This window comes from Triticum urartu, chromosome 6A (genome assembly GCF_056163025.1).
Source record: "Triticum urartu cultivar PI428250 chromosome 6A, HENAU_Tu73, whole genome shotgun sequence".
In the NCBI taxonomy this organism is placed as follows: domain Eukaryota; kingdom Viridiplantae; phylum Streptophyta; class Magnoliopsida; order Poales; family Poaceae; genus Triticum; species Triticum urartu.
Genome location: NC_141878.1, coordinates 96007307 through 96025294, shown reverse-complemented (window position 1 = coordinate 96025294; position 17988 = coordinate 96007307). Strand labels below are relative to the sequence as shown.

The 17988-nt window shown below is 46.5% G+C and overlaps 2 protein-coding genes and 1 pseudogene across 2 annotated transcripts; all 3 read right to left on the bottom strand.

Annotated features, from left to right (window-relative positions):
* Positions 1-1809: 1809 nt before the first annotated feature.
* LOC147964199 (uncharacterized) lies at positions 1810-11486 on the bottom strand. Its single transcript, XM_087529876.1, has 2 exons — positions 11009-11486; positions 1810-2228 (listed from the first exon to the last, which is right to left on the bottom strand). The coding sequence occupies exons 1-2, from the start codon at positions 11484-11486 to the stop codon at positions 1810-1812; spliced, it is 897 nt and encodes a 298-aa protein (XP_087386002.1).
* A 132-nt stretch (positions 11487-11618) lies between these two features.
* On the bottom strand, positions 11619-13793 carry LOC147964198 (uncharacterized). Its single transcript, XM_087529875.1, has one exon. It carries the CDS (start codon positions 13791-13793, stop codon positions 11619-11621), a length of 2175 nt encoding a protein of 724 aa, XP_087386001.1.
* Positions 13794-13859: 66 nt separating this feature from the next.
* On the bottom strand, positions 13860-15542 carry LOC147964197 (uncharacterized; annotated as a pseudogene).
* Between the last annotated feature and the right edge of the window lie 2446 nt (positions 15543-17988).

Below are 17988 nucleotides of genomic sequence, written 5' to 3'. Positions count from 1 at the left end.
CAATTCTCATGATCAAATCAAGAAACAGCAGTAAAGATACATGTTCCATGACTTCAGGTTCAGGATTATACAATAAAACTGCATGACTTGGAGCTGCGGACACTACCAATGGCAGAACAATCTGTCAGAAGCCATTACATGAATAAAGCACCTTGTTTCTCAAAAATGATAAAGCATCTATTTAGGACCCTGTACGCCATCAGGGTCAACTCCCCAATGTCCACCCTCCTCACTGTTAAACATTGATAGTTAACAATCTCCAGTGACACAATTCTGACACTTAACGGTCGGTAACCACTTGGAAATTTTCTTTTGATTGAGAACATATAAAATGACAAGGCAGATTCAACGACGACGGCAGATTCCCCTTTAATAGTATATATATATGGCTAACAACCTGAAATTTGTTAGGATAAGGGTTGTTTGTATTGGATATGGAGTTTTTGCCAATTCTGTTTCCCATAAACTCGTTTAAAGGGCTAACCACCTGAAATTTGTTAGCGTAACAAAGGTATAGTTTTTTTCTAGGGACAGAATTAGTAAATCTTGGTTTTAGTAGAACAGGGAAGTGTCTTCTAATAGTTTTTCTTTAAACCATTTTAGCGTTCCTATTTAAAAAGGCATGGCGTGAGCATCGATCGGATCAAGCAAATCACGTACGCCTAAATCAGGCAAAGGCAGCAGCATGGCCAGGGAGATAACATGGAAAGGGAAGCTGAGACAACTGATGGAACGACAGCGTTCCTCGGTAAGCTTTCAGATGGCAATGGTCTGGTTGACGTAGCAGATGATTTCCTCGGTGATCACAATTTAATCAGGAAAAACCGATGATCAGCAAAAGGACATTTGTGCAAGTGCGGCTACCCTCGAGTCAACTCAAAAAAATTGTTCTATATCTGACACCGGCAGAACATTACCTTCCAATCATAAGATGGTTTCAGTCGCTTCATTTGGCAAATGAGCTCAGTACAACACGCTATAGTGGTATTGGCCAAAGCTTCCATTCCGAGCGGTGCTTGTATTCAGGGTCTAATATGACTCATTCACCAGTCACGGCAACGCTCTATCCGAATAGCTTAAGGGTTGATGTTTCTAATCCTGTACATGGCACTTTGAACACATTCTGTAATGAATTTTCAGGCCTGGAATTGATGTTTAAGAAAGTGTTAGAATTTAAGGACACCTGCGTGCTAAATCTATCACAGAGCTACTGAAAAAGTAGATGAATAGATTATATTCTTTTTGTTCATATAGAAGTATCTATTGTCTTGAAAGACTCATCCTTTAATAGTAGAGATAGTAGAGATATCAGGAGCTCACTGATGGCAAACTCGGCCCAAATTTGGGTTGTTCATAAATTATCAGATACATAGTTCCTTATCCATGTATTTCTAACAAGAGATTCTATGCAACTGAAGTTGAAGTCACTATTTTTATTGGTATATGATATTACATGCCTCATGTTTTTACCATATTAAAAAGCATATGCCTTAGGAAGAAATACGAAACCTTAGTATTTTTGTTCTTCTTTACCAAGTCACTGTCCAAGCATCTTCGTCCTGTATATGTTGGAAACTTCATGCTGTCTCATGTTATTTCCAACTTAAACAGGTGCATCTTTGACCATGTATTGGGCGGGCAAATGTCGCGAAAGGAATACTCATGGTTTCTGAAGACTGATATGCTCCCTCGAGTACTGCGCAGCAACAAACTCATGTCAGTGTGCATTAATATGTACAATAGTTATGTGGTTGTAATGCAGAATTGAACATACTTTACCTTGACTTGCTATAATGTGATCTGGCGACTTCATGTGCTAAGGACTTCCTTGTAGACTATGTTCTTCATGGTCGTTAATAAAGGCTCAGATCTTTTTCGCTTCTTCAAATTCTTGCTTTCGTCCTTGCCCTTGCCCTTACCATTGTCATTGTCCTTGATGGCAACAATCTTAATGTTCCTCTTCGCGGTGGCTCTAGACAATGCGACGTAGAGCTGACCGTGAGAGAAAATCGGGTCCGGTAGGTACACCCCGACAATGGGGATGGTTTGCCCTTGCGCCTTGTTGATTGTCATGGCAAAACTGAGCCTAATAGGGAACTGCTTCCTCTTGAACTTGAAAGGGAATATATGATCATCGGATGGGCAGAGAGGTATTCGAGGAAGGAACACCCTCCTACCAGCATGTTGTCCGAGCACGATTTCTGCGTCGATGGTGTTGGAAATATGCCCTAGAGGCAATAATAAAAGCATTATTATTATATTTCCTTGTTCATGATAATTGTCTTTATTCATGCTATAATTGTGTTATCCGGAAATCGTAATACATGTGTGAATAATAGACACCAACATGTCCCTAGTAAGCCTCTAGTTGACTAGCTCGTTGATCAACAGATAGTCATGGTTTCCTGACTATGGACATTGGATGTCATTGATAACGAGATCACATCATTAGGAGAATGATGTGATGGACAAGACCCAATCCTAAACATAGCACAAGATCGTATAGTTCGTTTGCTAGAGTTTTCCAATGTCAAGTATCTTTTCCTTAGACCATGAGATCGTGTAACTCCCGGATACCGTAGGAGTGCTTTGGGTGTACCAAACGTCACAACGTAACTGGGTGACTATAAAGGTATACTACGGGTATCTCCGAAAGTGTCTGTTGGGTTGACACGGATCAAGACTGGGATTTGTCATTCCGTATGACGGAGAGGTATCACTGGGCCCACTCGGTAATGCATCATCATAATGAGCTCAAAGTGACCAAGTGTCTGGTCACGGGATCATGCATTACGGTACGAGTAAAGTGACTTGCCGGTAACGAGATTGAACGAGGTATTAGGATACCGACGATCGAATCTCGGGCAAGTAACATACCGATTGACGAAGGGAATTGTATACGGGGTTGCTTGAATCCTCGACATCGTGGTTCATCCGATGAGATCATCGAGGAGCATGTGGGAGCCAACATGGGTATCCAGATCCCGCTGTTGGTTATTGACCGGAGAGCGATCTCGGTCATGTCTACATGTCTCCCGAACCCGTAGGGTCTACACATTTAAGGTTCGGTGACGCTAGGGTTGTAGGGATATGTATATGCAGTAACCCGAATGTTGTTCGGAGTCCCGGATGAGATCCCGGACGTCACGAGGAGTTCCGGAATGGTCCGGAGGTAAAGAATTATGTATAGGAAGTGCTATTTCGGCCATCGGGACAAGTTTCGGGGTCACCGGTATTGTACCGGGACCACCGGAAGGGTCCCGGGGGTCCACCGGGTGGGGCCACCTATCCCGGAGGGCCCCATGGGCTGAAGTGGGAAGGGATCCAGCCCAAAGTGGGCTGGGGCGCCACTTCCCCTAGGGCCCATGCGCCTAGGGTGGGGGAAACCCTAAAGGGGGGGGCGCCCCCTTGCTTGGGGGGCAAGCCCCCCACCCCTTGGCCGCCGCCCCCCTAGGAGATTGCATCTCCTAGGGCCGGCGCCCCCCCCTAGGCCCTCCTATATATAGTGGGGGGAAGGAGGACTTCTTACCTTTGCCTTTGGTGCCTCCCTCTCCCTCTCCAACACATCCTCCTCCTCCATAGAGCTTGGCGAAGCCCTGCCGGAGTACTGCAGCTCCATCACCACCACGCCGTCGTGCTGCTTCTGGAGCCATCTTCCTCAACCTCTCCTTCCCCCTTGCTGGATCAAGAAGGAGGAGACGTTACGCTGACCGTACGTGTGTTGAACGCGGAGGTGCCGTCCGTTCGACGCTAGGATCTCCGGTGATTTGGATCACGTCGAGTACGACTTCCTCATCCCCGTTCTTTGAACGCTTCCGCGCGTGATCTACAAAGGTATGTAGATGCAATCCGATCACTCGTTGCTAGATGAACTCATAGATGGATCTTGGTGAAACCGTAGGAAATTTTTTGTTTTTTGCAACGTTCCCCAATAGTGGCATCATGAGCTAGGTCTATGCGTAGTTCTTTTGCACGAGTAGAACACAATTTGTTGTGGGCGTAGATGTTGTCAACTTTCTTGCCGCTACTAGTCTTATCTTGCTTCAACGGTATTGTGGGATGAAGCGGCCCGGACCAACCTTACACGTACGCTTACGTGAGACCGGTTCCACCGATTAACATGCACAAGTTGCATAAGGTGGCTGGCGGGTGTCTGTCTCTCCCACTTTACTTGGAGCGGATTCGATGAAAAGGGTCCTTATGAAGGGTAAATAGAAGTTGAAAAATCATGTTGTGGCTTTAACGTAGGTAAGAAAACGTTCTTGCTAGAACCCTATTGCAGCCACGTAAAACTTGCAACAACAATTAGAGGACGTCTAACTTGTTTTTGCAGCAAGTGTTCTGTGATGTGATATGGCCAAAGTTGTGATGAATGATGAATGATATATATGTGATGTATGAGATGTTCATGCTATTGTAATAGGAATCACGACTTGCATGTCGATGAGTATGACAACCGGCAGGAGCCATAGGAGTTGTCTTTATATTTTTGTATGACCTGCGTGTCATTGAGAAACGCCATGTAAATTACTTTACTTTATTGCTAAACGTGTTAGCCATAGTAGTAGAAGTAATAATTGGTGAGCAACTTCATGGAGAGACGATGATGGAGATCATGATGATGGAGATCATGGTGTCATGCCGGTGACAAGATGATCATGGAGCCCCAAGATGGAGATCAAAGGAGCTATGTGATATTGGCCATATCATGTCACTATTATTATTTGATTGCATGTGATGTTTATCATGTTTCTGCATCTTGTTTACTTAGAACGACGGTAGTAAATAAGATGATCCCTCATGATAATTTCAAGAAAGTGTTCCCCCTAACTGTGCACCGTTGCGACAGTTCGTTGTTTCGAAGCACCACGTGATGATCGGGTGTTAGATTCCAACGTTCACATACAACGGGTGTAAGACAGATTTACACATGCAAACACTTAGGTTGACTTGACGAGCCTAGCATGTGCATACATGGCCTCGGAACACAGAAGACCGAAAGGTCGAGCATGAGTCGTATAGAAGATACGATCAACATGAAGATGTTCACCGATGTTGACTAGTCCGTCTCACGTGATGATCGGACACGGCCTAGTTAACTCGGATCATGTTATACTTAGATTACTGGAGGGATGTCTATCTAAGTGGGAGTTCATTGAATAATTTGATTAGATGAACTTAATTATCATGAACTTAGTCTAAATTTTTTACAATATGTCTTGTAGATCAAATGGCCAACGTAGTCCTCAACTTCAACGCGTTCCTAGAGAAAACCAAGTTGAAAGACGATGGCAGCAACTACACGGACTGGGTCCGGAACCTGAGGATCATCCTCATAGCTGCCAAGAAAGATTATGTCCTACAAGCACCGCTAGGTGACGCACCTGTTCTCCCTGCAGAACAAGACGTTATGAACGCTTGGCAGGCACGTACCGATGACTACTCCCTCGTTCAGTGCGGCATGCTTTACAGCTTAGAGCCGGGGCTCCAAAAGCGTTTTGAGAGACACGGAGCATATGAGATGTTCGAAGAGCTGAAAATGGTTTTCCAAGCTCATGCCTGGGTCGAGAGATATCAAGTCTCCGACAAGTTCTTCAGCTGTAAGATGGAGGAAAACAGTTCTGTAGGTGAGCACATACTCACTATGTCTGGGTTGCATAACCGCTTGACTCAGCTGGGAGTTAATCTTCCGGATGACGCGGTCATTGACAGAATCCTTCAGTCACTTCCACCGAGCTATAAGAGCTTTCTGATGAACTTCAATATGCAGGGGATGGAAAAGACCATTCCTGAAGTATTTGCAATGCTGAAATCAGCAGAGGTAGAAGTCAAAAAGGAACATCAAGTGTTGATGGTGAATAAAACCACTAAGTTCAAGAAGGGCAAGGGAAAGAAAACTTTCAAGAAGGACGGCAAGGGAGTTGCCGCGCCCGGCAAGCAAGCTGCCGGGAAGAAGCCAAAGAATGGACCCAAGCCCGAGACTGAGTGCTTTTATTGCAAGGGAAGTGGTCACTGGAAGCGGAACTACCCCAAATACTTAGCGGACAAGAAGGCCGGCATCGCGAAAGGTATATGTGATATACATGTAATTGATGTGTATCTTACCAGTACTCGTAGTAGCTCCTGGGTATTTGATACCGGTGCGGTTGCTCACATTTGTAACTCAAAACAGGAGCTGCGGAATAAGCGGAGACTGGCGAAGGACGAGGTGACGATGCGCGTCGGGAATGGTTCCAAGGTCAATGTGATCGCCGTCGGCACGCTACCTCTACATTTACCTTCGGGATTAGTTTTAAACCTTAATAATTGTTATTTAGTGCCAGCTTTGAGCATGAACCTTGTATCAGGATCTCGTTTAATTCGAGATGGCTACTCATTTAAATCCGAGAATAATGGTTGTTCTATTTATATGAGAGATATGTTTTATGGTCATGCTCCGATGGTGAATGGTTTATTCTTAATGAATCTCGAGCGTAATGCTACACATGTTCATAGTGTGAGTACCAAAAGATGGAAGATTGATAATGATAGTCCCACATACTTGTGGCACTGCCGCCTTGGTCACATAGGTGTCAAACGCATGAAGAAGCTCCATGCTGATGGACTTTTAGAGTCTCTTGATTATGAATCATTTGACACGTGCGAACCATGCCTCATGGGTAAAATGACCAAGACTCCGTTCTCCGGAACAATGGAGCGAGCAACCAACTTATTGGAAATCATACATACTGATGTGTGCGGTCCAATGAGTGTTGAGGCTCGCGGTGGCTATCGTTATGTTCTCACCCTCACTGATGACTTGAGTAGATATGGGTATGTCTACTTAATGAAACACAAGTCTGAGACCTTTGAAAAGTTCAAGGAATTTCAGAGTGAGGTTGAGAATCAACTTGACAGGAAAATCAAGTTCCTGCGATCAGATCGTGGAGGAGAATACTTGAGTCACGAGTTTGGCACACACTTAAGAAAATGTGGAATAGTTTCACAACTCACGCCGCCTGGAACACCTCAGTGTAATGGTGTGTCCGAACGTCGTAATCGCACTCTATTAGATATGGTGCGATCTATGATGTCTCTTACCGATTTACCGCTATCTTTTTGGGGCTATGCTTTAGAGACTGCCGCATTCACTTTAAATAGGGCTCCGTCAAAATCCGTTGAGACGACACCGTATGAATTATGGTTTGGGAAGAAACCTAAGCTGTCGTTTCTAAAAGTTTGGGGATGTGATGCTTATGTCAAGAAACTTCAACCTGAAAAGCTCGAACCCAAGTCGGAAAAATGCGTCTTCATAGGATACCCTAAAGAAACTATTGGGTATACCTTCTACCTCAGATCCGAAGGCAAGATCTTTGTTGCCAAGAATGGATCCTTTCTAGAGAAGGAGTTTCTCTTGAAAGAAGTAAGTGGGAGGAAAGTAGAACTTGATGAAGTATTACCTCTTGAACCGGAAAATGGCGCAACTCAAGAAAATGTTCCTGAGGTGCCTGCACCGACTAGAGAGGAAGTTAATGATGATGATCAAGATACTTCTGATCAAGCTCCTACTGAAATTCGAAGGTCCACAAGGACACGTTCCGCACCAGATTGGTACGGCAACCCTGTCTTGGAAATCATGTTGTTAGACAACGGTGAACCTTCGAACTATGAAGAAGCGATGGCGGGCCCGGATTCCGACAAATGGCTGGAAGCCATGAAATCCGAGATAGGATCCATGTATGAAAACGAAGTATGGACTTTGACTGACTTGCCCGTAGAGCGGCGAGCCATAGAAAATAAATGGATCTTTAAGAAGAAGACATACGCGGATGGTAATGTGACCATCTATAAAGCTCGGCTTGTCGCTAAGGGTTATCGACAAGTTCAAGGGGTTGACTACGATGAGACTTTCTCACCAGTAGCGAAGATGAAGTCCGTCCGAATCATGTTAGCAATTGCCGCATTCTATGATTGTGAAATATGGCAAATGGACGTCAAAACGGCATTCCTTAATGGTTTCCTTAAGGAAGAATTGTATATGATGCAGCCGGAGGGTTTTGTCGATCCTAAGTATGCTGACAAGGTATGCAAGCTCCAACGCTCGATTTATGGGCTGGTGCAAGCATCTCGGAGTTGGAACATTCGCTTTGATGAGATGATCAAAGCGTTTGGGTTTACGCAGACTTATGGAGAAGCCTGCGTTTACAAGAAAGTGAGTGGGAGCTCTGTAACATTTCTCATATTATATGTAGATGACATACTTTTGATGGGAAATGATATAGAACTTTTGGACAGCATTAAGGCCTACTTGAATAAGAGTTTTTCAATGAAGGACCTTGGAGAAGCTTCTTATATATTAGGCATCAAGATCTATAGAGATAGATCAAGACGCCTCATAGGTCTTTCACAAAGCACATACCTTGATAAGATATTGAAGAAGTTCAATATGGACCAGTCTAAGAAGGGGTTCTTGCCTGTGTTGCAAGGTGTGAAATTGAGCTCAGCTCAATGTCCGACCACGGCAGAAGATATGGAAGAGATGAGTGTCATCCCCTATGCCTCAGCCATAGGTTCTATTATGTATGCCATGCTGTGTACCAGACCTGATGTAAACCTTGCCGTAAGTTTGGTAGGTAGGTACCAAAGTAATCCCGGCAAGGAACACTGGACAGCGGTCAAGAATATCCTGAAGTACCTGAAAAGGACTAAGGAAATGTTTCTCGTTTATGGAGGTGACGAAGAGCTCGTCGTAAAAGGTTATGTCGACGCTAGCTTCGACACAGATCTGGATGACTCCAAGTCACAAACCGGATACGTGTATATTTTGAATGGTGGGGCAGTAAGCTGGTGCAGTTGCAAGCAGAGCGTCGTGGCGGGATCTACATGTGAAGCGGAGTACATGGCAGCCTCGGAGGCAGCGCATGAAGCAATTTGGGTGAAGGAGTTCATCACCGACCTAGGAGTCATACCCAATGCGTCGGGGCCAATCAAACTCTTCTGTGACAACACTGGAGCTATTGCACTTGCCAAGGAGCCCAGGTTTCACAAGAAGACCAGGCACATCAAGCGTCGCTTCAACTCCATTCGTGAAAATGTTCAAAATGGAGACATAGATATTTGTAAAGTACATACGGACCTGAATGTAGCAGATCCGTTGACTAAACCTCTCCCTAGAGCAAAACATGATCAACACCAGAATTCCATGGGTGTTCGATTCATCACAATGTAACTAGATTATTGACTCTAGTGCAAGTGGGAGACTGTTGAAAATATGCCCTAGAGGCAATAATAAAAGCATTATTATTATATTTCCTTGTTCATGATAATTGTCTTTATTCATGCTATAATTGTGTTATCCGGAAATCGTAATACATGTGTGAATAATAGACACCAACATGTCCCTAGTAAGCCTCTAGTTGACTAGCTCGTTGATCAACAGATAGTCATGGTTTCCTGACTATGGACATTGGATGTCATTGATAACGAGATCACATCATTAGGAGAATGATGTGATAGACAAGACCCAATCCTAAACATAGCACAAGATCGTATAGTTCGTTTGCTAGAGTTTTCCAATGTCAAGTATCTTTTCCTTAGACCATGAGATCGTGTAACTCCCGGATACCGTAGGAGTGCTTTGGGTGTACCAAACGTCACAACATAACTGGGTGACTATAAAGGTATACTACGGGTATCTCCGAAAGTGTCTGTTGGGTTGACACGGATCAAGACTGGGATTTGTCATTCCGTATGACAGAGAGGTATCACTGGGCCCACTCGGTAATGCATCATCATAATGAGCTCAAAGTGACCAAGTGTCTGGTCACGGGATCATGCATTACGGTACGAGTAAAGTGACTTGCCGGTAACGAGATTGAACGAGGTATTAGGATACCGACGATCGAATCTCGGGCAAGTAACATACCGATTGACGAAGGGAATTGTATACGGGGTTGCTTGAATCCTCGACATCGTGGTTCATCCGATGAGATCATCGAGGAGCATGTGGGAGCCAACATGGGTATCCAGATCCCGCTGTTGGTTATTGACCGGAGAGCGATCTCGGTCATGTCTACATGTCTCCCGAACCCGTAGGGTCTACACATTTAAGGTTCGGTGACGCTAGGGTTGTAGGGATATGTATATGCAGTAACCCGAATGTTGTTCGGAGTCCCGGATGAGATCCCGGACGTCACGAGGAGTTCCGGAATGGTCCGGAGGTAAAGAATTATGTATAGGAAGTGCTATTTCGGCCATCGGGACAAGTTTCGGGGTCACCGGTATTGTACCGGGACCACCGGAAGGGTCCCGGGGGTCCACCGGGTGGGTCCACCTATCCCGGAGGGCCCCATGGGCTGAAGTGGGAAGGGATCCAGCCCAAAGTGGGCTGGGGCGCCACTTCCCCTAGGGCCCATGCGCCTAGGGTGGGGGAAACCCTAAAGGGGGGGCGCCCCCTTGCTTGGGGGGCAAGCCCCCCACCCCTTGGCCGCCGCCCCCCTAGGAGATTGCATCTCCTAGGGCCGGCGCCCCCCCCTAGGCCCTCCTATATATAGTGGGGGGGAAGGAGGACTTCTTACCTTTGCCTTTGGTGCCTCCCTCTCCCTCTCCAACACATCCTCCTCCTCCATAGAGCTTGGCGAAGCCCTGCCGGAGTACTGCAGCTCCATCACCACCACGCCGTCGTGCTGCTGCTGGAGCCATCTTCCTCAACCTCTCCTTCCCCCTTGCTGGATCAAGAAGGAGGAGACGTTATGCTGACCGTACGTGTGTTGAACGCGGAGGTGCCGTCCGTTCGGTGCTAGGATCTCCGGTGATTTGGATCACGTCGAGTACGACTTCCTCATCCTCATTCTTTGAACGCTTCCGCGCGTGATCTGCAAAGGTATGTAGATGCAATCCGATCACTCGTTGCTAGATGAACTCATAGATGGATCTTGGTGAAACCATAGGAAAATTTTTGTTTTTTGCAACGTTCCCCAATAGATGGCGTTCCTCTGGAAACCCTGGACCACAAGCCTTGTGCCGTTACACAACCCATTAGCTGGATCAATATTTCTCAACAGTATAACTGGGCAATTTATCTTTAGTTTGAGCGCATGAGGAGGCAGGCCATTGGGAGTCAGGTTGTTGAGGAACTCGAGGGCATAGTAGCCGTGTGGATCATCCTCTGCACTATCAAAATTGTGGTAGATCTTCTCTTCGCCCTGGAAGCGCTCTATCATGCACGTGTTTATCTTATCAACGTTGTCGTTCTTGGTGGAGAGGATTGCTCGAGATGTCATGTAATTTGGATCAGCCATGTTGTCGTCTAGAGCTGGAAATACATGGTCGATTAGCTTCTCTAGGTCAACGCCATCTCCTGTTGGCGGCATGCAAATATCTTCAGGGAGCCTTATGTTGCCTTCCTCGTCGGTTTCCTTGGTGCCATTGCCTACCCTTAGCAAGTAATCTGTGAACCACGAGTTGTTATGTGCCCTCATGTTGGTGACGAGCCTTAGCTGGCGCATGCCCTTCCAAAGGTATGAACTCCGCAGAGTTGAATCGGTTATCTGACCCCGTGACCCCTTCCTGACGACCGGAAGCACCTGCCTGAAGTCCCCACCAAACATGACAATTTTCCCCCCTAAAGGTCGGTCCCGTCATCCCATGATGTCCCTCATGCTATTGTCCAGTGCCTCAACCGCTTGCCGCTTCGTCATCGTGGCCTCATCCCATAGGATGAGTGAAGCCATGCGCATGAGCTTGGCTGTCCCACTTTGCTTGGTGAAGTTGCACGACGCCCCATCTTCAATGGTGAGTGGGATCTTGAACCTTGAGTGGGCTGTCCTTCCTCCAGGCATGATGGAAGCTGCGACTCCAGATGTCGCTGTAGCCACCGCGATCTTGCCCTCGCCTCGAACCTTTGCAAGCAGTGCCTTGTATAGGAAGGTCTTCCCGGTACCTCCCGGTCCATCGACAAAGAATACACCCCCATCACCGGCATCGACTGTTGACAGTATCTCGTCGTATGCAAGTCTCTGCTCAGGGTTCAGCGAGGATGCTAAAGCAGCGTCGTTCGCATCAACCTCGATTGTGGACTCCTCGTTGACTTCTCTAGCCTCATCTCCAGTAGTGTCATAGGTCTCATCGATGCCCGGAAGAGGGAACAATGCGATGCCTTTGCCCATGGACTGTAGCATGCCCCTGATGTCAAGCAACACCATCTCCTCCACTGCCTTTGAGCACGTGTGTGATCGGCGGTAGTCATCAGACATCGCCTCTAGGTGCCTATGCCATAGACCGCGCATGTCACCTGGCTCGCAGAATACCAAGATTGTTGCAAAGAGCCTCCTGAGTGAGGCTGGCATCGCGAACTCTGTTGACTCTGTAAGACACTCGTCAAGCGTGTTGTCAGCAGCCTCAATGAGGCCCAATCTCTCGGCAGCCTGACGAAAGCTATCACAGAGCACACCGTGCACGGTCCGCAGGTCCTCGAATGATGTCTTGCCTGGTACGTGGTTGAGCAGCACTCGCAAAAAGTACCGCTCCCCCTCGGCTGGATGGGCTGACACGATTTGACCTACTTGGTGCTGCTTTTCTCTCCGCCTCCAGTACTTTTGTCTCTGCCATGTGAAACTTCCCGGGAAGTCCTTGTACAGGATATCCCGAGCCCACTCATGCTTCTGATTAGCGAGGAAATACTCAGTCAGCATTGTCTTAGATGCATTATCACAGGCGACGACATCGGTCAGGTCCTCTTGCGCTTTGAACGTGACACTATGCATATTAGGGAGATGAAGCGGAAACTGTAGGACCGATGGGAAACTCTCAGAAAGGTTGAAGCCGAATATCCTCCACATCGCCTCCGGTGGAGTAACCCATCTCGCATCAATGTACCTTTTAATCTCGTCTACAACCCCATTGCTGTCAGGCTGGTCGATGCTGATTGAAGCTCGATCATGGCCCTTGTATACGTATTTGTAAAGGTATTTGACGGCCTTGATGCTCGAGCACACCTCAACATTAATGTGGCAGTTGAACATCTGCAACAAATAAGGGTTGTAAGGCACCACCCATCTGTTATCTAGCAGTTGACGGCGGACCTTAGCACTACGACCATCGTCCCCTCGTCGATAAACCGGGTATGAATCCTTCCCCTGTAAGGTGTTCTGGTTGAACGGCCGTGGGTACTTGCTCTTGCACTTCAAGTCTTGCATGCACACATTTTTGGGATTTAGATTACCGCATGGACCGTGCATCATATGCTTCACGACCATGGCATAGAGCTTTGGATACTTATGCTTGTCCGGGAGCTCTGCAGATATGAGGCGGTCATACTGCTCTGGCACCACAAGTTTATAATTTGAATTCATGATCAACAGGAAGTGCACATGGGGGAGGCCCCTCTTCTGGAACTCGACGACATACACATGCGCTACCACAACACCAAGGATGTGCTTCTTGAACAACATCTCTTTCATGGTCTCCAGCTTGGCCCTGAACACGCGTGCGACAAGATCTGGTCGGTCCTGGGGAGTCTGGCCAGGAAGCAGCTCATTCAGTATCTCCTCCCAGCTAGGGTTGCATGTCATAGTCAAAAAGATGTCAGGCTTTCCATACGTCTGCACCAATGCCATGGCGTCCATATGCCTCCGCTTCATGTCTCGGTTGCACCCCTGATGTGTCCCTGGGAGCACGATCCTCTTGCCAACGGCGCTCGCTCGCATCTCCCCAACTGCGATGCTATCCACAAGGCCTTGGTATAGATCGGCACGTATCTGCGGCTGGTGGTCCCTGATCCACTTGAGCCTACAACCCTCAATCTTGATGAACATGTCGACACCCCATTGCTGGAACAGGCGTGCTCCGTGAAGTATGGGGTTCAATATCGCAGGGCGCGTCTATAGCCGGTAACAGTAGTAGTCCCTAACAGAGACACACAACCGGCTGTTCCCCTCTGTGGAAAGACGTGAAATAAGAAGGTTAAGTACCATATGGGAAGGATAGACAATGTTATTTCTTGCATATAAGCATACCAAACAGGCGAACCTGAATCATTATCGCGGTCTCCTCTTGGTTGTTGTGCAAGTTCCCAAGGGACATTGTGCTTAGGGATATTTGGATGCCAACCAAGCTCCCCTCTTGGGAAAAAGAGGGGATACGACAGCGGGTCATAGCAGCCTTCTGTGGCATGTATACTATGCTTCTCGTTGTTGTCCCCATAGAGTGTAATGTTGTGGTTGAACCTGTTTGCTAGATCGCTTCCCTCGACCCAAATCGCAGCCACCTCAGATGACACCGGTCTGTTATATCTCCATTGGTCTAGCTTCTGGTCAATGTTGAGGTCTATCCGGTACTCCTCGAGGTTTTCCTTGTGGGCACCCAAACTCTTAAACTGTTCGGAGTAGGGGGTTTCCCTGAGCATGTCCACTAACTTGCTGACAACGTGCTGGTCCAATTGCTTGGTGGCCTCCTTGCGATGGCTTAAGTTGGGGTCGTCATCGTAGAAGTACAATTGCAGATGTTCAGGACGAGATGTTGGACCGAACGAGTGCACCTTGTGGTATATAGTGCCATGTGCCCGGAACGTGTACACCCCTGACTTCATGTTTGTGTAGTTGTTGTCTAGGTTGACGCCAAGGGTAGTGAAGGAGAAGTGCCCGTTGAAGAACCGAATGCTCTCCCAGAAATGCCGAGGTCTCCATCTGCGCTAGACCATAACCTCATCAGCTCCGGGATAGGCTCCGGTTCAGCCAGCTTAATCTCCCCGTTCTGACAGCAGAAGCCGTCAGTCTCGTACTGGAACTTCTTGGCCTTGCAATGGTCGCAGTTTGCCGCGTGCTTCAGGATGTGCGTGCTGTCTGGGATGTACGAGTACACATAGTCGAAAGGATCAAGCTCGATAGATCCCGTGTTGGAGGAGTCTACAGGCTCATCGATGTCAGTGCTATCAGCGTCGGATCCTGCAAGCATTGTCAAGACATAACATGTCACGATAGGATACACAACATAAATCAATAGTATAGAGGGATGAGCAGCGAAAGGCGCTTGGGAGTACCTTGACTGGCAAATAGGTAGTACTCATCATCCATGAGGTCACCAGAAAGTCCATTATCGTCCATAATGCCATTAAGGAAGGCGTCCATTTGAGCTGCAACATTGTTGAGCCGGTAAGTAATGGTTTAGTCTGAGTGGTCACTGGGAGGGGAGTAAAAGATGAGAGGGTTACCATCGGTCCCGATGGTGTAAGACGGCGTGCTCGTTGAAGGGGACGAAGCCGGTGAAGCAGCTCCTGTGGGCGGTGTTTCTGAGCTTGTTGCTGCTCTGTTCACATGTAAGGTACTTGGGTGTGGAGACCTCCGCTTAGCTGCAAATCTTGCATTACGACGATCTAGCAACGCTGACCTCTCACCTTCTGCTATGCTTTTCTTGTGCGCTCTTTGTTTTGCGGCACTCCCTTGAATGTTCTTTACCGCCATACCTCGTTTGTGAGCTCGCTCGCGAGCCCTACGTTGTGCTCTGGTCTCCTGGCTCTGCTCATGGGCTTGATTTTGGTTGTCGTGTATTCGCTGATCATTGGTTTGCCGTGAGGCATTTATGAGTTCACCGGGGGCCTCATTATCGTCCAGGGTACGACTAAGGTACTCGCCTGCATGGTTGAGGAGCCGGTAAATACTGGTCCAACGCACATGGACATAACAAGTAGAGTAAAGATGGGAGGATTACCGTCGGATTCGAAGTTGTAACCAGCCTTACTCGCTAACTGGGGGGAAGGAGCTGAAGCGGCGGGGCCTCTGGCATGAGTGGTCGACATCAGGTTGGGCGTAGCTAAGGTAGCTGCATCTGGGCGCGGCATTGCGATGGATTCAGCGCAAGGGATGTTGCGCCTAGCCGCGAGTATTGCGTTGCGTTGAGCTAGCATCTTCTGTTTCTCCTTGGGTGGTATGTTCTGCGCACGTGCTCTTCGGCGGCGTTTGTCTCTTGCTTCTTCTCGACCGACATATTTTGGTAGGATGCCCTTCTGCAGCTGTTCCTCTCTTGCTTGTCCTCGACCATCATATTTTGGTAGTCCGCCCTTCTAAGGGTGTTGCTTTGTTGCTTCTCCTCTGGTGTCATCCGTTGCCTGGCTTCTCTTTGACGGGCATTCCTCTCCTCGTCTGTTTTCTTCTTCCTAGCTGCTCTGCGGCATGCATTGATTTTCTCCTTCTCTTCAGGTGTTAATCTATCCCGCCGTGCTATATATTGTTCTTGCCTTTTCTGTTTTTTGTTCGATGTAATGATTGCATTTGAAGCAATGTGTTCAGGACCAGTGTGTGAGGTGTTGTGTCGAACCGCTATATCTATATCTGAACCAATATTATGCTCAATGCTGCTTTGTGTTTCTTGAAGTGATACACGGTGATCATAGTAAGTGGCTTCACGAGAGTGATTTCCTGAAGAACCATTTTGTGGACCACTTAGGTTAACAAATGTATAAATGCAAGCTGGACAAAATTTCATGTGTAAGGTCGATACCGATTGACGTTTGCACATGCTGTACTGGCTGAAAGGCTGTGAGATTGCCGGCTATGGGAACCATCATAGCCACATGTGTGCGCACATTGTCATCATCATCGGAAGACGAAACACTGTAGTTAGTGGTGTCCGTTTGTTCGCGTATGAAGAAACCAGATGGTGGCCGGGGTGTATTGGTGGGTTGTGATCTTGGTCTCCTCCCATAATCAGCAACTGATAAAATGAAGGTAGGCTAAGTTCTGAAAGCTTATTGAAGACCTTATGTCGACACATGTGAGTGGCATACACATAACTCTTTTCCCTTTATCATACAGATGCCCTTTGTCCTGTGACATATCTGATTCTTTTGCATTAGAAAATGATTAGAACATGTTCCTCTTTTTCGCTTCATCTAGAAGGCGATTCTCAGGACATTCAGCCCTCAGCAGGTGCCTTACGCCTAAAAGGCTTAAGAAGATACCACCTCAAGTGGTATATGGGTTCCTATTCTTCTAAATTAAAGTTAATATGGCCACCCACAAAACATGAAAAAAATTGTACGAGATCATGTGTAGTTAATGTTCTGGTGAATCTATCTTATGCCAGACTATGTATATGTCTGAATTTTGTTTGCAGTTTGTTGATGATGATGACAAGGTGTACCTGGACATGAGGTACTACTTTGAGATTAGGAAGGACTGGGGAGGAGCAGCCTAATTAACAAGATTCAAAAGTACTTAATGGGCTGCAGTGTCCGGATGTTTATAGCTGCTAGCTGTGATTGGCTGTAAGGATAGTCCTGGTAAGCAATGATCTGATGACCTTCAGTAAGGTGGATATGTGAACCTTATTCTTTTACCTTTCATATTACTATTTGTTTCGATTTGAGCCGTAATACCAATATATTTGGGCTAAAATTAACTCACTCGATCTCATGTTGTTTGTGCAGATCTTTGTTTTGTCATGCCGACAAAGTATCTGAAGAAAATTAAAACATGCTGCAAGCGAGGTGAACCAATATAATCTTTATGGTGTAGTCAAAAGACAATCCCATCCCCTCAAGAGGTGAACAACTTTTGAACCATACATGTTACTATTCATAATTTGTTAGAGATGTCCTTCTTTCTCACTGTTAGGTGTTTTATATGTAAAGTGGAGCTTTATGAAATGTATGCCAAGTGAGCCTTTTTTTCAGACTTCATGCTTGAGTCCTAAGATTATTTTGTTCTCCGAACTTTTGGACATAAGTATGCACAAAATAATACAAAAATAATTGGCACCCAAGCCAAATGGTACTCCCTCCGTTTTTATTTAGTTCACGTATTAGCTTTGGTCAAAGTCAAGCTTTGTAAACTTTGACCAATTTTATAAACAAAAATATTAACATATACGATAACAAATCAACATCATTAGATTTATTATTGAATGTACTTTCACATAGTATAAATTTGTTATGGTAAATGTTTATATTATTTTCTATAAACTTGGTCAAACTTTACGAAGTTTGACTTCAGTCAACTCTAATATGCGGAGTAA